We start from the raw sequence: 24,348 nt of genomic DNA on the forward strand, positions 1-24,348 counted from the left end.
TGCCTTTAACAAACGATATTCAAGTAAATGTACCTTCCTGAACGAAGACCGCATCCACTGTGAGAAATGTATTTGTTCAAGAAAAAATGTACTTACTTCAAATTTTCTCACTACACTCGAAAACTAATGCTGATTTGACCCCACTAACCATTAGAAAATCAAATGAATGTTCTTAAAACAAACATTTTCAAAACAAAAAAACTCTACTACTGTATGGACATAATAACCAAAGGACCCTTGTGCCAAAATTACCGCCCCAAATACTAACTTTATTTACTGTGGATAGATGAGGAGGTGCTCTCTGTCCAACACCACTTGAATGATACAAACTAGAAGAACCCTTGGGGCATCATGTCTCCCACTTCAAGTGTAGGGTAATGTCCAGGTTTAAAAAAAGACAGCGGGAGGGCATCCCATCACCCTCTTGATCCACATACAGTATAATTAGACCTCTAGAGTCCAAGGATAGCTGTACAGTTTGCACAAAATGTTATGTCCACCCTGGTTCCTGGTTAATTTGGCACACTGAGTGGAACAGGTCCACTGTACGGTTGAATGCTTATTGGCTGACTCACCCACTGGCTTCTTAAATTTCTTACCTCTCCCTCATTCAAGGAATTCCCCTTTAAATATGTATATTTGCATGCTTTTATCCTAATTGTGTCCCCTACTGACATGAAGTCTCAGTTAATTTTCTGCAAAAGAAGACAAACTTTTTGCTGTATGCTTTGTAAGATGTAATAAATCAACAAGACCAGTGATAGCCAGCACTAGCAAAATGTGCATAGTCAAATGTTTATTAACCCATTTGCACCTAAGGGTAAAACAAATCTTAATGCTTGAGCAAATTTTGCAACTTTGACATGTGGCAGTAAAACTGTACATATCATCACAACTACTTTGTACATCCGGGTGGATTATATATATTATTTTTTTGCGCTTTGGTTTGGTCGTAAATGGTAATTGATATCTCCCGATTTTTCTTTAGTATCAAAGGAAAATTGAACAAAAATAGTACCCAAAGAAATTTTTTTTATATTTAACTGTATATTTCTTGCTACTACCATAACCTTCTACCAAAGAAAAATCCAAATTAAATTATCCTACTCCTGACAATTGCAGCGATACCACATACTGTATGTGTAGGTTAGTTGTTGTTTGTACCCGTAGTACAGCCCAGAAACAATAGTGCACAGTTTGCTTTGTTTTTATCCTACTTAAACACACTGACAATGACACTGTTACTGATTTAAAGAAAAAAAATCTTGTCCAAAAAAAAAAAAAAGATCAAACCTTTAGCTAGGTTTTTTTTATTTTATTTTTTTAAACACACATGGGGAGAAAACACAGGGGCGGGCTTTACAGTGACTGATCACAGTGATAGGTCAGAAGCTATCACAGTGATTAGGTGACCCGAAATCAGGAGTTCTGGGTCCTGATCATTAGTATGGGGCCCAGAGTTCTCGGTGCGACCCTGCTCTCCATGCTGGAAGTGCGCCAACACAAAGGAAGATACATAAATATGTGGCTCCAGGGGAAAAGAAAAACAGTCCAGCGTGAAAGGGTTAATCCTCCTCTTTTGTGAGATATGTAGAAAATGAGAAATGATGCTCTCTGTACCACCATGCAACCAATGTTATTCCCGGGTTTATCACTTGTTTGAGACTTTGTGTATGAATACTGGCTATCTGATGCAGAGGATTGTGTCACAGGGTCAATTTCTGATGTACGCTTATAAACATTTAAAAAGCTGATTAATCCTGATGGTATCTCTTGAAATATCTACATGTGTTCATTTTAGCCCCGAGAACAGAGTCGAGAATCTAGAACAGGCATAGACCTCCAATATGGCAGACCTGGATATCAACAAACGCATTATGATGAGGTAAGGTACTACCAATATCATTTCAACCTAAGCCAACACTGAATATATACAACGGCTTAAAACCTAAAGCCAAGCAATTGTTTTAGTTTTGGATAGTGTAGGGAATAGTGGCAGCTGGTGCTCAAAATTTTTGGGGGCGCAAACAAAATGAAAAATTCTGAAAATGAAACACACCAATTGCAGCCTCGCTGTGCCCATAAAACACAGCAACTGTGCCCCATCAAACACTGCCACTGTGTCCCATCACTAAAGAAAAAAAGTTGGCGCTTGCATCTACCTTGGTGGGGATCCACCTGACTATTACACACCTAAACATGAAAGGGACAAATGGGAAATACACTTGCAAATAAGTGTATAAAGTCCATAAAAGTCTACAGTATGGCACTTGAAGGCAGCCCAGCGGAGATGAGAAGCAAACTCTGGAAAGCCTGGTAACGGAAGCACAAGGTGCCACTCTATGTGTGGTAAGTTATGCAATTTTAATAAGCAAATGGTGCATATGTACTCACAAGAGTAGGTTAAAAACAAGCATGTTAGAAATAAGGGAACAGCCGTCCGGGAGGGAGTCCATCCAAGGCAGAACGCTGGTGAAGTGGAGCAGGTTGCAGACGTTTCCTGGATCTTGAGCACACAGGATGACGGGGATGATGTCACTTCTGGTGGGACTGGGTGTCAGTGGACAGGCGACGCGTTTGCAGAGCATGCGCTCCTTCTTTAGGCCTGAGGAAGGAGCGCATGCTCCGCAAACTTAGAGTGGTGCCTTGTGCTTCCTTTCCTAGACTGTGCCCCATCAAATGCTGCCACTGAGCCCCATCATATGCTGCCACTGTGACCCTGCCTCCCACCCACTCGCCATCTGCCCGGCACTCACTCGGTCTCTGTGGAGGGTCAGGCATGCGGGTAACGGCAGCTAGCAATGGGACCTTGCAGCGGCTCCTGTGTCCTCCATGCATCTCCTCCCCTCTTCCTGATAGGCATCCAATTGCAGCGCCTGTCCTTTCAGCCAATCAGGTAAAGGGTAACAAACCCTTGGCAGAGAGGTGGTTCAGTGTTAGAACAGCGAATTAATATTCACTTTCCTAACACACCTGTGTGAACTGCGAGTGCAATGCTGCAAAAGAAAAAAACGCAATAAGCGTATATTGATTGGTTTGCGCAAAAGTTATAGCGTCTACAAAATACGGGATAGTTTTATGGCATTTTTATTATTAATTTTTTATTTTTATTTTTTTTACTAGTAATGGCAGACACATTGTACAATTTTGATTCATTTTTGGGACCACCGGCATTTATACAGCGATCAGTGCTATAAAAATGCACCGATTACTTTAACAATGTCACTGGGAGGGAAGGGGTTAACCCTAGGGGGCGATCAAGGGGTTAACTGTGTTCCCTAGTGCGAGTTCTAAATGAAGGGGGAGTGGACTGTGTAGGGGAGGAGATAGATCGCTGTTCATACTCTGTATGAACAGTCGATCAGTCACTTCCCCCCTCAGAGAACTGGAAACTGTGTTTACACACACAGATGCCAGTTCTCTGTGAGCCCTGAGCAATCGACGAAAAATAAGCTCTGGACTGCCGCACTCTTCAGAAGACCACTTTCTTTTATTGGAAAATCACATCACAGCTCAACAAACACAGCGAACAAGGAAAAATTGCTGATGTTTCGCACTAGCTGTAGTGCTTATCCATAGCCAATCAGACACTACTACGAAGCCATGCTGGTGTCATAGATGCAGTATGCCGTTTAATTGTCCTGCTGAAATATGCAAGGCCTTCCCTGAAAAAGATGTCTGGATCGGAGCATATGCTGCTCTAAAACCTGGATATATCTTAACATTGATGGTGCTTTTCCACATGTACAAGCTGTGTCCATTCCATATGCATTAATGTAACCCCATACAATCAGAGACGCAGGCTTTTGAACCAAGCACTTATAACAAGCCGGAAGGTCCCTCTCCTTATTAGTTTGGAGGATGCGGCGCTGAAGGTTGCCAAAAGTAATGTCAAATTTCAATAAATTTTGTGATGTAGCTTTGAAACAAATCAAGCTCCCTAAAATTAAAGGCATATGTTCAGTTTATAAAACTATTCCTCTACGTTACATAAAAGTTGCACTATGTGAAACAATTTTAATCAGCTGACTTTGTTGATTATATTTTGCTGTAAAGGTACAGATGTGTGCAAATTACATTAATATTATGTACTTAAAAATTACAGGAAAAAGATACGCGTTCATTTTTTTTAAATCTAATTCTAATTTATCTAATCTGAACCTAAATCTAGTCCTGCATTTGTCTAAAAAAGTATATGCATTAATCATCGACAGCAGTGGTCTCCAAACTGCAGCCCAGGGCTGGATGCAGCCCTTTGCTCGACTTTATCCGGCCTTTGAAGCACTTTTCTTCCCACTGATACAAGAAACTGTTCCTCTCACTGACACAAACAACGGGGCATAATTCCTGCTACTGCCAACTGGGCACTATTCCTCCCACCGACACCAATGATGGGACATGATTCCTCCCACTGATACCAATGATGGTGCACTATTCCTGCCACTGATACCAATAAATGGGCACAATATCTGCCACTGACACCAATAATGGGGCACTATTACTCCCGTTGATACCAATGATGGACACTATTTCTCCCATGGACACCAAAGATGCATTGTATACTTCCACTGATGCCAAGACAATTTACTCCCAATCGCCACAGTTTGGCCCCATAAAATCTGAGGGACAGTATATGGTTGGGACATACTATATATGTATCTGAGCTGTATATTAAGTGGTTTAGCTGGAGTTTCAACTTTAAATAAACTTTTATATATTATCGTTCTAATCGTTTTGGTAAATATCCGATCAATTCAATACAAGCAGATATAAATTCAGACAGGAGAAACATTTTCATAGACATAAAATAATATCAAAAGTTATTCAATTAAGTTTTTTTTTTTCTTCTTAAGCAGACTCCTAACCTGGATTTCTATCAAAACAAGAAGCGTTTTGAGCCAAATGGTCAGTGATGATTGTACAAAACTGTAGAACCTTTTTTTTTGCATTCTCTCTATCTTGTGGCAATAACTAAAATTTGTTTATTTTTCTACTTCTGTCTCCTTGTTCAGTAGGTACTGTATATACAGTGCCTTAAAAAGGTATTTATATCCCTTGAAATTTTCCACATTTTGTCATGTTACAACCAAAAAATAAATGTATTTTATTGGGATTATATGCGATAGACCAACAAAAAGTGGCACAAAAATTGTGAAGTAGAAGGAAAATTCTAAATTGTTTTAATTTTTTTTTACAAATAAATATCTAAAAAGTGTGGCGTGCATTTGTATTCAGCACCCTTTACTCTGATACCCTCAACTAAAATCTAGTGGAACCAATTGCCTTCAAAAGTCACCTAATTAGTAAATAGAGTCCACATGTGTGTAATTTAATCTCAGTATATAATACAACTGTTCTGTGAAGCGCACAAAAGGTTTGTTAGAGAACCTTGGTGAACACACATCATGAAGGCCAAGGAACACACCAGACAGGTCAGGGATAAAGTTGGAGTTTAAAGCAGGGTTAGGTTATAAAAAATTATCCCAAGCTTTGAACATCTCACGGAGCACTGTTCAAGCCATCATCTGAAAATGGAAAGAGTATGGTACAACTGCAAACATACCAAGACATGGCCGTCCACCTAAACTGCCAGGCCAGGCAAGGAGAGCATTAATCAGAGAAGCAGCCAAGAGGCCCATGGTAACGCTGGAGGAGCTGCAGAGATTCACAGCCAGGTGGAAAAATCTATCCACAGGACAACTATTAGTCATGCAATGTGGCCTTTATGGAAGAGTGGCAAGAAGAAAGCCATACGAAGTCCCGTTTGCAATTTGCAAGAAGCAATGTGGGGGACACAACAAACATGTGGAAGAAGGTGGTCTGGTCAAAATGTATGGTCTAAAAGCAAAACGTTATTTGTGGCAGAAAACGAACACTGCACATCACCCTGAACACCACACCATCCTCACCATGAAACATGGTTGTGGCAGCATCATGTTGTGGGGATGCTTTTCTTCAGAAGGGACAGGGAAGCTGGTCAGCGTTGATGGGAAGATAGATGGAGCCTATTACAGGACAATCTTAGAAGAAACGATTAAAGTCTGCAAAAGACTTGAGAGACAACAACCGACTTGAGCAGGACAACAACCCTAAACATACAGCCAGAGCTACAAGGGAATGGTTTATATCAAAGCATATTCATGTGCTAGAATGGCCCAGTCAAAGTCCAGACCTAAATCCAATTGAGAATCTGTGGCAAGATTTGAAAATTGCTCTTCACAGACGATCTACATCCAATCTGACAGAGCTATTTGCAAAGAAGAATGGGCAAAAAATTCACTGCTGGTAGAGACATCCCCAAAAAGACTTGCAGCTGTAATAGCAGCATAAGTTGATTCTACAAAGTATTGACTCAGGGGGTCTGAATACAAATGCACACCACACTTTTCACATATGTATTTGTAAAAAAAAAAAATGTTGAAAAACACTTATTTTCCTTCCACTTTACAATTATGTGCCACTTTGTGTTGATCTATTATATAAAATCCCAATACAATAAATATTTTTTGATTGCAACATGACAAAATGTGCAAAATGTCAAGGGGAGTGAATACTTTTTCAAGGCACTGTATGCGGTCTGTGCTTAGGGCAGCTGGGTTAGGAGTGGGAGAACCAAAACTTAAAATCTACAAATTGTGATAACTTTTCTTTTTGTTTGCATCTCCTATCCACCTCTGGACAATTTTGACTACAAACTCCCTTGCAGTAGGGCTGCATCCACACAGCAGAGGGTTAATTGCTTGTTTAGGTCTAGGAGACTTAATAAAATAGGTTTACCTACCTGATCTGTTGTGCTGCTAGACTGCTCCATGCAGCATCTTCTACCGTACATTCCAGTTGTCTCAGGTTCTAATATCAACAATTCAGGATGTATACCCTTGCAGGTAGGTGAAAGCAATTCTCCTCTCTCCTAGACAAAATGAGCAATTTATCTTTCAACTGTAAGGGTTCATTTTCACGTTTCCTGCTTGAATTCAGCAAGAGAACTTTTTGGGTGCAGGGGATGTAGAGAGGAGTCAGAAGGTAAAGAAAACAAACCATTTCTCCTCTTTCTGTAGTGCTCTATACTGTTAAAAAATTGATATTAAGTGCTGTTTCCAATACAGGCTAGCATTGATTTTTACTAAAATAATCACATGGCACAAGGGGCAAGGCTTAGCTAAAGAGGGTCATCATTCAGGAGTGCCATGGGAGCCTGGTGCCTTAAAGCCCATCTCTGAGAAAAAGCTTGTGAAAAGAAAAATATATATTATAATATATATACACACACTTCGGAAGCCCTTTTTGTCCACTCATCTCCCTCCATGTGCATATTTTGCCAGTGCCACTTTTGGAAATGATGCCCAGTGGATCCAGTGGTGCAGTCTGTGCCTGCACTGAATGGTTGCCTCTTCCCAATGTCATCAGCCTATGGAGTCTAAGGGGACACTGCCACTGGAAATCAATAGGAAGTGCCCATATCACTTAGGTAGTGATGTGGACACCCAAAAGATATTCCTGCTCTGTAGTGAAAAAGATAGAAGACTAGAGACCAACAGGGAATGTTTTAAAACTAAGAAAATAGTTTGGGGGGAGGGGGGAATTAATGCTCTGAGTTTAGATGTATTATAGCCACTGCCATTTATAAAAAGCTATTGAACAGAAGATCAGAGAAAAGCTAAATGGATGTGCACAACAACCATTTCCCTACCAGCTCTAATTTTCTGGTGCAGGTTAAAGCAGACTTTCATCCTCTTCTGCTACTTCCCTCCACTCCACCCCTCCTTCCATCTGCTGTATGTAATGCATTGTTTTTATTTATTTTTTTTGTAAAAATTTCTGACCCTGAATCCCCATGCACATCATTCCCCTAAGGCAAATGAAGTGCACACTATCCGCTGTGCCTCCTGGGTAACATATCCCAAGAGGCATAGCTTTCTATTCATAAAAGGAGGAGCGTCATCAGGAGGCCCGCCCACTGAACCAGGAAGAGCTGATGGGCCTCTTGATGACATCAGAAAGAACATGGCGGAGTGGGACTGAGCTGTGGCCAGGCATGAGAGGATCTAAGCGTGACATTGCTGGATGGGCGAGTATCTGAATTCTGCACATACCACCTTAAAGCGGAGTTCAAGTAATTTTTTGTTTATTAACCTCCCTGGTGGTAGGATTCATTCTGGTTTTAGGTGCTGAAAGCGGTACAATTATTTTGCATGGAAATTTGGCGTTTTATATTGTAGTCCTGTAATTCTTAGGAATAACGCTCTTAAATCTGTTCAAACCAGAGTCTAGCAGACATCCCGGGTATGATAAAGTTTATAATATAATAAATAATAAAAATTATTCAATAATGTAATCAAATCCAAAAACACTGAAATTTGCTCATTTGCAGAATTGTCGCTGTCATTAGATTTACAGTTTGATGACGAATTTCCGCACAAATCGCTATCGCTCAATTCTGCAAGTGATTCTAATTTATTATCGCTGTTTTCTAGTTGGTCTAAAATCACTTTTGACATAAAAGGGACACTTTTTGTTTGCTATGGACAATCTCCAAATTCCAGGCGGAAAAAACAGTATTTATAATATAAAAGTGCATGCAGGGCACTGCACAGACCACTAGGGACAAAGGGGGTGTGTAATTTTTTATACAGTACTGTAATCTGTAAGATTACAGTAGTGTGTGTTTTGTGTATTTTAACTTTTTTGAATTTGGTTCCAATCTCCGCTCCCGTGCACCGTAACGTCGCAGGGAATGGAGCTCGGCGGCACTCGGGCACTGTGTGAATCGAGCGGAGGACAGCTCGCTCACACAGCGCGGAGGACATCGCTGGATCCAGGGGACAAGGTAAGTAACTTCTCCCTGTATCCAGCGATGCGATCCCAAGTCTGGCTCGGGGTTACCGCTTATGATTGTAAAATCCTAACCCGAGCCAGACTCTGAATTACCGCCAGGGAGGTTAAAAAAGTCAGCAGCTACAAAAAGTGTAGTTGCCGACTTAATAAAAAAACACTCAGCTGTCCCATGATCCAATGGTGCACTCACCCCTGGCTTTTCCACCCTGTGTCCTCCCTCGGCAGTACCAGCATCTTTATTATGGGGTCCCGGCTCTGATAGCTTGCAGCTTCAAAGCTGGGTGCTCACTACACATGGGCGAGTAGCGCTGCGCTCTGTGACTGGCTCCAAAGTCTTCTGGGACCTGTCTTCTCCCAGAAGACTTTAGGTGATCGGAAGCAGACGTTCTCCCTCCCAAAGTGACCAGAATGGAAGTGGGAGCGGGTACCTGTCAAAATCAGGTAATCGCTCCCCCCTCCTCCCCAAAAGCTCAGTTTCACAAACAGGAAGCAGGAAGGAGGCCTTAAAGCGAAACTTCCCTCTTTGAGTGAACGTGAATTGTTTCTTCTTTTATAGGCGTATATATAGAGGAACTGCTTACTAAATGGAAAGATGATTATAAAAGTCTGGAGGTGAATCATTCCTATATTCAATGGTGAGTATTATCATTTATTACTTAAAAGCAGAAGTAAACCACCCAGGCTTGTAGATACGGGCTACTGTGCCAGATCACTGTCGGACCACGCCCCTTGTTGGGCTAGGTTCTCACTGATCTGGCCTGTTGGACCTAAACCATGGTGGCTTCATCCTTTCTGGTTGTCCGCTCTGGGTGACTGTGGACATTGGGGGTGAGTGGCAGTTCTTTTTTAGTACTAACAGGGATACGGCACCGGTAGATTGCATTTGGGAGGCCTTTAAGCTACATGTTCGTTCCACTCTTTCACGGCGGCTCAACAGGATGAAACAGTCCTCAAAAAATCTGTTGCAAAACGCCCTGCAGGAGTTGGAGTCGGCGACCACCGAATTTACCACTGACCCTACACCCGCTAAGGCCCCGGTACTTAGACACCACACAAGGGTAGTTGACCATCTCCAGTTTGAGCAGGCTAAACAGAAGCTGTTTTTTATTAGACAACGTGTGTTTGAACAGGGGGAACAGGCAGGAAAGCTCTTGGCCTATTTGGCACATCAAGACTCCAGGCCCCCGGTGGTGGTCTCGTTGACCGACTGGCGGGGAGAGGAAGTGACTGATCCGCCGATGGTAGCTAAGATGTTCAGGGAGAATTATGCCGCCCTATATGCCTCGCATGTGAACACCCCGAGGGCTGAGACTGGGGTGTATTTACAGGGGGTTTCCCTTCCCCGACTGTCCGACGCACAGGTTAGGGACCTTGAGGCTCCTTTAACAGCGGATGAGATCAACCTTGCTATAGCTTCCCTGGCCGCGGCCAAGGCCCCTGGTCAGGATGGTATTCCTTTAGATTTCTATGCCCAATACTCCGAGACACTAGTACCGGAGCTACTGAAATTATTTACTTATATATTCGAATCCGAATCTCTCCCTGATATTTTAAGACAAGCCATTATTATAGTAATACCCAAGCCAGGAAAAGACCCCCATTCTCCGGATTCACACCGCCCCATTTCACTGCTCCAGGCGGATATCAAAATATTGGCTAAAATACTTGCTACCCGCCTGAGTGGTATCATTTTATCTCTTATTCAACCAGACCAAACGGGATCCATGCCCGGGAAAAACACGGCCATGAATATCTGTCGCCTATACATGAACATTCAGGCCAGGCACGAGATGGTGGGGTCGAACACAGTGGTGTCGTTAGACGCTGCTAAGGCGTTCAATTCAATTGAATGGAATTACCTTTGGGAGTGCTTAGGTAAATTTGGCTTTGGCCCCAATTTTGTTAAATGGGTCACCCTTCTGTATTACCGCCCGATGGCTAGGGTTGCAGTTAATGGCTGGGTGTCGGATCCCTTCCCGTTAGGGCGTGAGACACGTCAGGGGTGTCCGCTCTCCCCCATGCTTTATGCTCTGACAGCGGAGCCGCTGGCCACTATACTTCGGGCTCATCCGGGAATAGTAGGTCTCCGGAGCGGCTCTCTGGTGGAATCAGTGAGTATGTACGCGGATGATACCCTATTGTATCTGGAAGATTCGGGCCCATCATTGCGGGTTGCCCTGGAGGTTATAGAGGAGTTTGGCAGTCATTCTGGCCTGCGTATAAATTGGTCCAAATCACAGCTCTTGCCTCTCGACCTGTCCCCACCGGACCAGTGTGCTGCCTCTCTTCCATTGCCCAGCATTTCTATGATCCAGTATCTGGGGGTACAGGTCACAAGAGAGCCTCGAGATTATGTCCAATGCAAAATCGAACCTTTGCTTCTTTATATGAAAACACGGACACGGGCCTGGTCCCGTCTCCCCGTTGGGGTTATGGGACGGGTCAACCTTTCTAAAATGATTCTGCTGCCGAAGCTCCTCTATATACTCTAGCACTCCCCTGTAATGATCCCCTTAAGGATCTTCAAAACACTAGACAGTATTCTAAACACCTTTATCTGGGGCTCATCTAGGCATAAGTTGGCGTGGAACACTCTTAAAAACCCAGCCTCTATGGGGGAGTTGGCCCTCCCTGATTTTCACACATATTATATTGCGGCAGAACTTTTTCATTTCTATCACCTGCACAAGTTAGATGGGCACAGATATCAGGCCTTGGTGGGTAGGGGTGCTGAACTTCATACACATACCCCCCTTCAAATGATTTTCCCGTGGTGGGATGGGGGATACCCGGGCCCAGATCCTACCGCATCACCGGGGTATTTGGAGACTGGCCCTTAGACTAGTGGGAGCTGACTATTACCACTCACATACTCCGCTATGGCATAACCCCTTATTGCGAGAATTGAGCCGTCTCCCTGATGCAGAATTATGGGCCTCCAAGGGCGTTATTTACCTACACCAAGTTATATCTCCTCTGGGAATTCGAGACTTCCGTTCCTTGCAGGCGGAATTTGATTTACCCCCTTACATGCACTTCCGATACAGTTGCGACATGCGCTCCGATCACAGTTTGTTCAAAGCCTCCCAAGTGTACAGCCGCTAGCCCTCTTAGATCCAATATTGGGTGATGACCCGGTTAAATTAATCTCGACCCTGTATAATCTGCTGCGAGCCCGAACGGTGGTGCAAATCACCGAAAGAGCTAAGATAAGGTGGGAGGAGGATTTGGGCCCCTTGGAAGGGGAGGAATGGGATGAAACATTAGAGAATGTTAAGCAGATATCACTTAGCCTACCCGACTGCCTAACGCAGGTATACATTATACATAAGTCATATCTAACCCCAGCCAGAATCGCTAGATACCACCCTAATTACAACCCAGGATGCACCAGATGCTCCAGCCCTGTGGGTATGTTCTACCACTTAATGTGGCAATGCCCAAGGATCCAGGAGTACTGGGTTCAGATTATTAAGTTTTTGCATGATCACATGGGTTCACCCCTACAACTGGACCCTAAAGTCTGTATACTTAGCATACTTCCTGATACTAATATAGATAAATTATTAGCCACATTCCTACACTCAACACTATTCAGTGCAAGAAAGTTGGTGGCCAAACACTGGATGTGACCTGCTCCACCCACTGCTCGTGAGTGGATAATAGATAATAATAAGCTACCTTATATAAAAATGGTCTATAGGCATCGTGGTTGCCCTGCTAAATATCATAAAGTCTGGGACAGATGGGCAGAGAGCTTGGAAATTTGTGTTGAGTAAGTTGAGCCCGAGTTGTAATCAAGATTGTCAGATCTCTAATACATGACCTGCTACTACCCTACATTTATTGAGGGTTCTATGTCTGTACCTATTGTATTGTTTTTCTTTTACTAAGTTCTTAAATAAACTTGTGCTTTTCCAAAAAAAAAAAAAAAAAAAAAAGGCGGAAGTAAACCACCAAACAAAATTTGAAAATTTGTGGCCTTAGGTTTTTTAGCACGATGTGCAAGCATACACAGCATAATAGCACATCATGGCAGACCTAACAAAGCAGTCCCTTGATTCTAAAAAGTTTATAACGAAACAAAGATCTTTACATGATGCAACATCCATGCTTTTAGGACACCCAACATTAGAGGTAATTTATTCTTCCAAAGCAAATACGGTTTTGCGCACCATTCCTGACTAGTATTCCAATGTTTCTCTCCCTCACTCAACTAATGTGCCCCCAAGTGCTGATGGAGAGGGGCAAGCAACTTTGTTGTGCAGGCCCCCAACATTCTTCTTATTAGCCGATGACGTCATTGGTTATTAGGCCAGCAGTTGGAAGGTTGTAATGGTGCACAATGAAAACCTGTGGCTTTGTGTAAGTAAAAGGCGGGCTTGATCCACCCACTGGACAATTTTTAGGCATTTTGCTTAGGCACCCTGGTCGAAAAAGGCTGATCTAAACTACTATTTTAAATAAAGTTGAAAATATCTACAGCTGTGCTATCTCTTTACAAAACTGAGAATGCTTTGCAAAACCTGGTTAACTGGTGTAACATTTTATATAAAATAAAAAAATATTAAAAAGTATCAGTTAAATTCATTAAATGGGTGCAATTGTTATACCAGGTGCCTGCGGCCAAGGTGGTGGCTAATGGTGGTTGGCCATCTCGAATGTTTGACCTCAGTAGAGGCACGAGACAAGGCTTCCCTCTTTCACCACTATTGTACGCCTTGGCTGCGGAACCCTTGGTCGTGTCCATCCGAGCTAACCCAGACATCAGGAGACTGAGCCATGGCGCCCTAACTGAAAAGATCAGCATGTATGCCGATGACACACTGTTATACCTGGTAGACTCGGGCCCCTCTCTGCACGTGGCTCTCCAGACAATTGAAAGGTTCGGGACCTTTTCCGGGCTAAAGATCAACTGGGGGAAATCCCAAATTCTTACACTTGACAGCTTCCCACCGACTGAATTTCAGGACAGTTTGCCATTACAATGAGTCTGCATTATCAAGTACCTAGGGATATGCGTATCCAGATCACCGACGGATTATGTACATTTAAATTTAAGCCCTCTAATTTCCCACGTTAAATCCAAACTATGGGCCTGGGGCATCTACCGCTGGGGGGTTTGGGGCCAGGTAAACCTCATCAAAATGGTCCTGCTACCCAAGATCCTCTATGTTCTCTGGCACTCCCCGACATACTTACCCTTGAAGCATTTTAAATCCCTTGAGGCCCTTCTTAAACCCTGTGTGTGGGGAAACAACAGACACAAATTAGCTTGGCAGGCGCTTAAAAACCCCACGGACCTGGGGGGCATGGCCCTTCCCGATTTTAATCTCTATTACATTGCAGCACAATTATCCCAACTGTACCATATAGAAAAAACGGACAGAGGGCGGTTTCTCCAACTGCTATGCCTGAGGTGGGCTCGATGCACCGAAGATTCAATTTACTCGCTGGTGATGGGCCTTAGCGGGGTGGGCCTGGGGGACAACAGACAGACTTTGTTATACCATTACAGACGCATATGGGACTTAGCTTCTGTCAAGCTAGGGATACCACTCTATAATGATTACACTCCATTATGGCATAATAAAATAATTTTTACAACTTCCCGATGCAGACCTCTGGGCTGCTTATGGCATTCTCTATATGCATCAATTGTTTGTTGACGGAACCATTAAAACCTTTGCCACGCTTAGAGAAGAATTTTCACTCCCCAGATACATGCTCTTTTCGATTTTTACAGTTGAGACACGCGGCCCGGGCTCAGTTTTCGGAATCCACCCCGCAGTCAGCCCCTAATGCACTAATGGCCATAATCAAGAGTACTGACCCCCACAAATTAACTTCGTCCTTCTACGACATGCTCACTACCCCCGTTTCCAACAAACTGGCACATAATCTCAAGCCCCGGTGGGAGAGGGCGATGGGCCCTTTGGAGGATGGGGAATGGGAGGAGGCTTTGGAAACCTGCAAGGTTGTCTCACCCAAGCTTGCAGACAGACTGACCCAAATTTATATTATCCACCAGGCATATCTCACCCCCCCTTTGGGTTGCCAGATATAGAAGCACTCAATCTACCCTTTGTCAGATGTGTGGGAGTAAGGTGGGTACGTTCTCACTTACTATGTTCGTGTCCTAAAATACAAGGCCCATGGGCGCAAGTTATAACATTCCTGCACGATCACATGGGTTCTACGGTCACATTAGACCCAAAACAATACCTACTTGGGGTGCTTCCAGATACTATAGACAAATACACTAAGACATTCCTGCATGAGACCTTGTTCTCGGTGCGGAAGGTCATTGCCCGTAAGGGGATGCGGCCCGCACCCCCTGGGCTGGTGGAGTGGAAGGCGGAGGTCAATAATAATTTACCATATAAAAAGGTTATGTATATTAACAGGGAATGCCTGGCCAAATAAGACAGAATATGGGATCGTATGTTACAAGACTCCAATACTTGTACGTAAGGCACTTGGAATCTATGTTGCCAGTTAGATGGTTTGCCCCTAACTGTGTGTCTTGGTTTAGGTCTAGCTGACCCACATGGTCGGGACCAGCTATTGCTCTCTCCCTGTTTTTTGTTCCTTTTTACATATGTTTGTTATTCATGACACCGGTTTTGAACCGGATGTACTCTACTTACTGTACACCCTTCTGATATCAGTGACACTTTGGATGTATGTAATAATATGTATGCAATTTTTTTTTTATTTGACATAATAAACTTGGTTATAAAAAAAATAAAAATAAAATAAAAAGTATCAGTTAAGTGATTTTTTTTTTGTAATTGACCAAGAACCACAAACATCTCCCAGGAATGGACTTAAGCGGTTTACTAGACGGGTGTCTATTTGAGGCACAGGAACTTACTGGCTGCTTGGGCTACCTCATTTAATATGGCTGTATTATATCTCATGAAATCTTTATAAATTTAAAAATCTAAAAAAAAAAAAAAACTCTATAATACATTGTTTTGGCACCTGTACAGGGACTTCCCTATGCTGTTCCTGAAACACAGACAAGTCGCTGCTCAGCCATTCACAGGAAGCTTTGTATTTATGAATGACGAATACAAGGCTCTCTCTGATTGGCTGGTGTGGAAATCATGACATCATCCACCTGCACCACTATCTGAGCCATTTAGAGTAAGCCTTGTATTCATTGATAAAACTATAAGGCTTTCTATGACTGGCTGAGCAACGCTCAGCCCAACTCAATTTTGTTCTGGGAATGGGGAGGAAAGTCCTTGTACTCCTACAAGAACAAAGCGTTGTATGCTGTATTTAGCTGATGCCAAATACAGTGTGTATTCATTGCTCGCAACGGGCTGCATATTTCAAGAAGCAAACAAGCACATGAGTCCTCATGTATATGGATAGCATTGCTAGACGCCAACTCTACAGTTCCAGACTCTACAGTATTAAAAGTTAAATCAAACCTGGAATTCTCCTTTAAGCCTGGCCTCTGACATCACTAAAGGACTACACTTAATATTTAGTGAATGGAATCCAACAGAATGTTGTCAGACAATGCAGACATGCAACAGGAGTTAGTCAAAAAGGACAGGCATACTACTACACAAGATGGTCATAGACTGACACATGCTACACAAGATGACCATAAACAGCAAACATGCCCCAGTAGATAATCAGAGATTGCAAGACAGGAGTTGTTGAAACCTTGGCAGATTGCTCTAGGAGACAGCCATAGACTGGAGACACACTGAACTGGTAGAAGTGCTTCAACAAATGAGAACGCAAAAAATTGCCTTTAATATGAAGAATGGATTAACAGGGAGACCCTAATGGTTCTGTTATGGGTCTTAGTTATGGCCTGACCACAATAGTGTGTATATATATACACCCTATTCACCCAACCCTATCCTAGTCAACAGGACAAAACACAAAGTGTGGATGGAGACAAACAGCCTGACAGAGGTTCTAGCACTTCTCTACTCTACAAAAAGTTTTGGCGTTGGATCCCTTTTAAATACATTTCGGACATCTCAGTTCATGTGTTGCAAGAGTAAATTCCACAAATATGTACAGTCTGTAACTTCTATTAATAGATTCTTCCTACAAAAGGTTGATTTTGTAAACTTGTTTAATGCCTGTTTCACCGCAGGCTGTTTCCATTGCAGAAACGTGGAAGAAATCCAAAAGCCAAACCGCTGACAGATCATGAGATTGAGGTACAGTACTCTAGTGGAATGTGCATTCCTTAGATCTTGACACTCTGGATTGTATATACTGTTGTGTAGGATCATAGTACACCAACGTGTATACTGTACATTACATGGATGCATGTTTGAGACCTTTACCCCAAATACCTTAAATTGTAAAATAAGAGAATAAAACATTTTTTAATTATTATTTAGGGTTTGATGAGCTTAAAAGGGTCAGTCTGCTCAAAAGTGATATTTTCGTTTCTGGTAGATGTTGGAGAGTTAAGCCAATTCTAAGATTTTTGTGTCTGTTTTGAGATCTCTGATTTCCTAAGTCGGCACACCAACCAACTGTATCTATTATACGGAGCTCCCACTTTTTTATTTTCTATTATGGAGAATGTACCAGAAGGAGCTGGAACACTGAATAGTGAGTGGGAGCTCTCAGGTGGACAGTCAAGAAATACAGCAGGGAGATAAAAAAAACATGAAGCTAGGGGCTGATTAAGCCCACCTAGTTTCACCTATAGGTAAAATATGATGAGCAAGATGACAATCCTAAATCATTGACAACTGACCATGCACTAGAAGATTTACAAACATTTGTATGAAAATTCTCAGTACATTCAATTACTTGGCAAATGTTGTTCAAAAGGGTACTTCAAAAATCTGTTTGCTTTTAACAATCGATTTTGGATTGAATGGACTTTCCAGAATGAAAACCACATACACTTAGAAATTCCTTTGTTCGAGAACAAATTTCCATCCTGCTCTTTTAGATTTTGCCTTGTCGTTGTGGTAAAAAAATTGAATATCAATTTGACCCCACTAACTATTATACAATCAACTTCTTTTTATTTTAATCACTTAAAGAGGAAGTAAACCCTGATGGGTTTACTTCCTCTTTTTTTCCCTGCAAAGGTAAAGCATAATGGACTACTATGCATCGCATAGTAGCTCATTATGTGTCACTTACCTGACACAGGAGCCAGCGAAGTCGCCGCTGTCCCCTGTAGTCCGCCGCATCCATGTTGCTTGTGGCGTCTCGCAGCTCCGACGAATCACAGCGGCGCAACCGCGATGACGTCACTCCCGCGCATGCGCACGGGAGTCGCGCCTCGCAGCTCCGCCGCTGTCATACGGCGAAGCCGCGATGACGTCACTCCCGCGCATGCGCACGGGAGTCGACAAATTTGGCAAATCCATTCTTGGATTTGCCGCATTTAGTGCGCCTGTCTACGGCGCATGCGCCGTAGACAGCGGTGCCCATTTTCGGGCAAATATCTCCTAAACCATATAGGTTTAGGAGATATTGCTTGGACCTACAGGTAAGCCTTAATCTAGGCTTACCTATAGGTCCAAGTTGTTTGGAAGGGTTTACTTCCTCTTTAATGACCATGCTATAGCCAAAAGACAGTTCTAGACATTGTCCCAGAACCGCGCCACCTGCGGCACGCATCGGGCACACTCTGTTACTGCTGTGTCATCAATGCCCTGAATATTAGTGCACATCAGTGAAGAAGAAAAATTACTTTTTTTTTTGCTAAATTTTATAACAGAAGCGAAGAAAAACTTTCAGACTGTTTAACAAAAAATATAAAAAACCCAGTACGGATTAAAGGGATTGTAAAGTAAATTTTTAATTTTTTTTAAAACAACAAACATGTTATACTTACCTCCACTGTGCAGCTCGTTTTGCACAGAGTGGCCCCGAACCTGCTCTTCTGGGGTCCCTCGGCGGCTGTCTCTGCTTCCTCCCGCAGGTACTTCTCACGTTCATGCGAGCTCCCTCGCATGGTGAGAAGCACCTGCGGGCGCGCTCCCGTGATACAGCCGGCGGCTATAGCCACTCGCTGTATCACACGACCCCGCCCCCCGGCGCTCTGCGTCATTTGATGTGATTGACAGCAGCGTGAGCCAATGGCTGCGCTGCTTTCAATCCATCCACTCCAGCCAATCAGCGGCCAGGCTGAGCAGCGAAGAGGACGGCGGGGGCGAGCGCGGGATTTTCGAGGGGTCAGGTAAGTAAAACGGGGGGACTAGGGGCGACGGCAGTGTGAGATGTTTTTTCACCTTAATGCACAGAATGCATTAAGGGGAAAAAACATTTACCTTTACAACCCCTTTAAATACCAGCAAAAGAAAGCTTTATCTGTTTAAAAAAAATATGATACATTTAATTTGGGTACAGTGTTGCACGAATGCGCAATTGTCATTCAAAGTGCGACAGTGCTGAAAGCTTAAAATTGGCCTGCACAGAAAGGGGTTGAAAGTGCCCACTATTGAAATGGTTAACCACTTGTCGACCAGCCGCCGTCATACTGCGACAGGTCAGCACGATCCCATGAGCAGTCATAGCTGTACGTCGGCTCCTTTAAGCAGGATAGCAGGCACACGCATGTGCCCGCTGCACTGCGGTGGTGCCAATGCTCGTGACTGGCGGGCGTGATGACCGCCGGCCAGGAGCGATCGCGGGCACGAGAGGCAGAACAGGGACGTGTGTTTATGTAAACACACAAATCCCCGTTCTGTTCTGAGAGGAGATGCAGATCGTGAGTTCCTAATAGCTAGGAACCACGATCAATCATCTCCTATAGTCAGTCCCCTCCCCCTAAAGTTAGAGCACACAGTCAGGGAACAGTTAACCTCTTGATCGCCCCCCCTAGTGTTAACCCCTTCCCTGCCAGTGACATTTATGTAGTAATCAGTGTATTTTTATAGCACTGTTCGCTGTAAAATTGTCAATAGTCCCAAAAATGTGTCAAAAGTGTCCGATGTGTCCGCCATAATGACGCAGTCACGATAAAGATCGCTGCCATACAAAATATTGCGTCTTTTTTTCAAAATTGGTGCTTTTTTTATTTATAGCGCAAAAAATAAAATGCAGAGATGATCAAATACCACCAAAAGAAAGCTCTATTTGTGGGGTAAAAGAAAAACATCAATTTTGTTTGGGTACAGCGTTGCACAATTGCGCAATTGTCAGTTAAAACGACGTAGTGCCATATCTCAAAAAGTGGCCTGGTCATTGAGCAGCCAACTCTTCCAGGGCTGAAGTGGGTAAGCGAAAAATTTCAAACAAAAACCTACTAGTGTATGGCCAGATTAAGTCAGCGGTGGACTCCTCACATCTCCACTCTGACCAGAGACAAGTATACAGACAAGACAAGTATACAGACAAGTATACAGCCAGAGAAATCAGATGAAACCCTCTCATCGACATACTTTTAACAGGTCAGCAGCTCAAAACTAGATTTTTCCCTGACAAGTTTTCTAATCTCTCCAATCACTGGTTCCACTGGTCATAAAGCAGCTGGCAGGTTGAGAGGCCGCCCCAAGACATGAAAGTCTAAGTAAAATGAGATTGGGAAGCTATTGTCTCATGTTTGAGGGCGTTTTAAAGCCCAACATCACCTTGTGCATAAATATTACAGCATTTTTCAAAACAGAAAATCAACTAGGCTTACAATACTTACCCCCTCACTTCCAAGTGGAACGATGCTCAAAGTCATCAAACTCACATTATGCGAGTCTGGTCACCACTTCGGCCAAGACTCATAGTACTCATGGATAGCTCACATATTAGGCGAATGCTGCACCTCCAGCAGGAAGGACCATCCACAGTCACCACCACCACTGAAGAAGAGATAGAACGTCTTCTGACCAGCCTGAAGATTGCAGGATAAAAGGTAAGTATAAAGGGACTAAAAAAAAAAAAAAAAAAAAAAAATCAGAGGGTTTTCAGGTAAGTAGAGGGGTGAAGGGGGTAAAAAAAAAAAAGGTTTGAGCTTCAAAGCCGCTGACATACAGTATGTTAAAAATGAATTGTATAATCTGTGTACAATCCCCAATAGATTTACTGTTCAATTTATAATCAATAGGGTAAACCAATGCACTATATAGTTGTTGGTAGATCTACAGGACTTTGTACAATCAGATAGTAGTATATGTGTTTTAGGGAATATATAGACCAAATCTGAGCTCTCTTTTTGGCACCATGCCCCTTACAATATATTAATACACCTTCTAGGCAATGAAAGAAGATACAGCAGTCATGGACAGATTTCTAAGAGCTTATGAACTGATGTTGGGCTTCTACGGGATTAAACTCCAAAACAAAAAGACTGGAAGTGTTACACGTAACAGTAATTACTCGGAGCGATTTGAAAACCTGAACAAGTTAGTAGCAATTTTATGTTTATGTAAAGGGCCTTTTAAAGGATAGTATTATTCTTCCATAAGGAGTTACCTGCATGGTCTCCTGTCTCTGATTACTGGATTCCAGCAGTCAAGAGAGAGAATTTTAGGGTATGCGGTGTGGTAAACTGCAGACCAAGCGGGTAAATGGTTCTCTCCTAAATAGTCAATAAATGAGAAGTCACCATTAAAGCGGAGGTCCACCCTAAAGTGGACCTCCGCTCATCGGAACCCTCCCCCCCTCCGGCGCCACAATTGGCACCTTTCAGGGGGGAGGGGGGTGAAGATACCTGTACAGTACAGGTATTCTGCACCCACTTCCGGGATAGCTCTCTGCGGAAAGGGGCGTAGATTATGCCCCTTTCCGCAAGTGCCCGCCCCCTTCCGCAAGTGCCCCGCTGCCTGCTGGGAAACACACAGATCCCAGAGGCAGCGGGGACCATCCTTATTGTGCAGCGCGATTCGCGCATGCGCAGTAGGGAACCGGGAAATGAAGCCGAAAGGCTCCATTTCCTGATTCCCATAACCAAGATGGCGGCGGCAGCACCCGACAAGACGATCTAGAGATCGGCTTCGGCTTCGACATTGTAGCTGCTGGCTTTTAAAAAAAAAACGCGGAGTCCCGGTGGACTCCCGCTTTAAGTGACACTAAACTCTAGTAGTTTAAAAAGAAAATAATTCTATTCATGTAGTCTGAATTTTAAATTGTACATTTTATAGCTTTCAGCCTCCCCCAAAGAGGGTGGCTGGGTTTGCTTTCCATGGCCCCACTGCAGTGGCGAAATTACCAGGGTCTCAACAGTCTCACTTGCGACAGGGCCTTGGCATTCTGTCACGGAGGGGGGGTCAGTGGGGTTGCTATTCACACGGCTCTGAGCGGAGAGTGCCTCATGGAACAGCAGCACAGAGACACCGGCATTGACAGTTCTAGCTCCCCCTCCATGACAGAGGACACAGCTGATCTGCTCCCCCCCTCCCGTGTGCTCCACGGGCAGTCAAGCGTGAAGCCAATGAGCTCACATTTCACCCGGAGCACACAAGAGAGGGGATGGGGGGGAGAAGTGGGAGCAGATTAGCTGGGTCCTCTGTCATCCCATGTGAAAGAGGATGGGGGAGAGGGAGATAGAACTGTCAATGCCGGTGTCTCTGTGCTGCTGGACCACGGTCTCTGCTCAGGGCCGTGCTGTCATGAGAAGGCAGACAGCACTGATAGGATTCACTAATGAGCACCGATAGAAGGCACCAATGGGAGGCATTGATGGGGACTGATGGGCATTGATGAGCACTGATAGGCAGAACTCATAGGCGGCACTGAGGAACACTGATAGGCAGAACTCAGGCAGTATTGATGGGCACTGATGGGTAGCATTGAATACTGATAGGTGGCACTGATGGACACTGTTAGGCGGCAATAATGAGCAGTGATGCCGATAGGCAGAATTAATGGGCACTAATAATAACACTTGTAGACGGCATTGATGAGCACTGATAGATGGCACTGACTATCAGTGTAAACAATTTACAGACATTCTTGATAGTTAATGGCAGTCCTTTCCCAACACAGACACAACAAGGGAGGATAACAGGCAAGTCTGTTTACATGTGATCAGCTGATCCTATGATAAAGGGCTGCTGTGATTGCGCTGGATGCACGTCCCAGGGGGCATGTGGGAAGCATGGTTTTGGGAGGATGTCCATGGACACCCTCCCAAAATTGGAAGCCCGGAGATGGAAGGGGGGCCCATCATGGTTTCTTGTACTGGGGCCCTGAAGGTTCTAGTTATGCCTCTGCCCCACTGTGTGCATGAGTGTAACCTCCCTCTTTTGCTGTTTTCTCTAGAGATAGACTAGGGACCGTAGTCCCTAGTCCATCTTTAGGGCCGTAGATAATATTTTGCTCTGGAGGGGGGTTCAGCAGCAGGTACTAACTAAAAATATTTTTAAACAAAACAAAATTGCGCCAAATTCATAAAGACTGGAAAAAGGAAAAAGCTGTGTGTTGCTCATAGTAAACAATCACATCCTTAATTCTATTTTCTCAGATCCTCTTGAAAATCGAACCCGATTTCAGTTTTGCCTTTTTCCAGTTTTTATGAATGTTGCCCAGTGAGGCTGGCCATTGTCCAGTCTAAGGCCTGGTACTGGCTGAACAAAAAAAAACCTGACGGATCAGTGCCATCTGCCATTGCACTGCCTATCACAGGGTGGTGCACTGCAATAGCCAATCTTACTGGGCAGGTGCAAAGGGCACCATCTTGTGGAAGCAAGCACACTCATATTGATTATCTGTTAATCCAGGATACTAGACAAGAGAAGTGGTACTGTGTATATATACAGAACGTACCTATAAACTTTTGAGCTCGAGAATGAGGGGCATGACAGGGAAGCAGTGTTGTGCCAAAAAAGTGGGTGTGGCCAAACACGATAGTGGGAGGGTCTTAAAGTACATGGTTAAACAAAACCTGGGCTTCCTTATACCTATAAAATATGCTGAGGCCGAGTCTTCCATAATTGCTGTTGTGTTAACCTATTAGGCCCTGACTGTTCATGTGTAGCAATTTGGGATCATGGGCAAATTCCAAATCACAATGCAAAGCTGCAAAACACAGCACAGGTGTTTGTGTTCCATTCATTTTTAGTGGTACCAAAACACGGTGTGGTTTTGGATGCTTGTTGTGCGATAAATCGTTCAATAATCACAAAAAAGAGACATCACATTGTGGTGCCAGTAAAAAAAAAAAAATGTATGGACCATAAAATACATGGGCTTTGTTTTGCCAGATTTGCAGGGCGATTTGGAATCGGGCGTGGTGGCGGGCAGAATCATAGCAATATTCTGCCCACGATCCCAAATCGCTACATGTGCTTAACAGGATAACACAAGAGCAATTATGGAAGACTCAGTCCAGAGCCTCAAATCACCAACTTTGCCAGCAGTTGCCACAATCTCAGATACCAGTAGAATGACTGGAATAAATTCTGGAGCACTGTAGTTCTAAGCTAGCCTGACTGAGGATGACACAATGAAAAGAGGGACACACCTAGTGACTCGGGGTGGACTGGGTCAACGGACAGCAGTAGCAGCACTTCAGATCATCACCCACATCTACGTCCACGTGGCAGACGGGCTGCTAACAGCATCCTT

At 43.7% G+C, this 24,348-nt stretch overlaps 1 protein-coding gene across 6 annotated transcripts in view; it reads left to right on the forward strand.

The window, feature by feature from the left end:
• Positions 1-24,348, forward strand: part of LOC143976155 (opioid growth factor receptor-like) — a 73,418-nt gene that overhangs the window by 35,669 nt on the left and 13,401 nt on the right. For 4 of the 6 annotated variants that reach the window (XM_077478617.1, XM_077478619.1, XM_077478601.1 and 1 more), the window contains 5 exons: positions 1,802-1,885; positions 4,854-4,905; positions 9,392-9,470; positions 16,967-17,033; positions 21,037-21,185. In XM_077478617.1, the coding sequence (XP_077334743.1) occupies positions 1,802-1,885; positions 4,854-4,905; positions 9,392-9,470; positions 16,967-17,033; positions 21,037-21,185 (431 nt within the window). The remainder of the gene's footprint in view (positions 1-1,801; positions 1,886-4,853; positions 4,906-9,391; positions 9,471-16,966; positions 17,034-21,036; positions 21,186-24,348) is intronic. The other 2 variants (XM_077478608.1, XM_077478614.1) reach the window with 1 other exon arrangement.

Source organism: Lithobates pipiens, unplaced genomic scaffold, assembly GCF_037356315.1.
Source record: "Lithobates pipiens isolate NorthernLeopardFrog02 unplaced genomic scaffold, aLitPip1_a1.2 Scaffold_1, whole genome shotgun sequence".
Classification (NCBI taxonomy): Eukaryota; Metazoa; Chordata; class Amphibia; order Anura; family Ranidae; genus Lithobates; species Lithobates pipiens.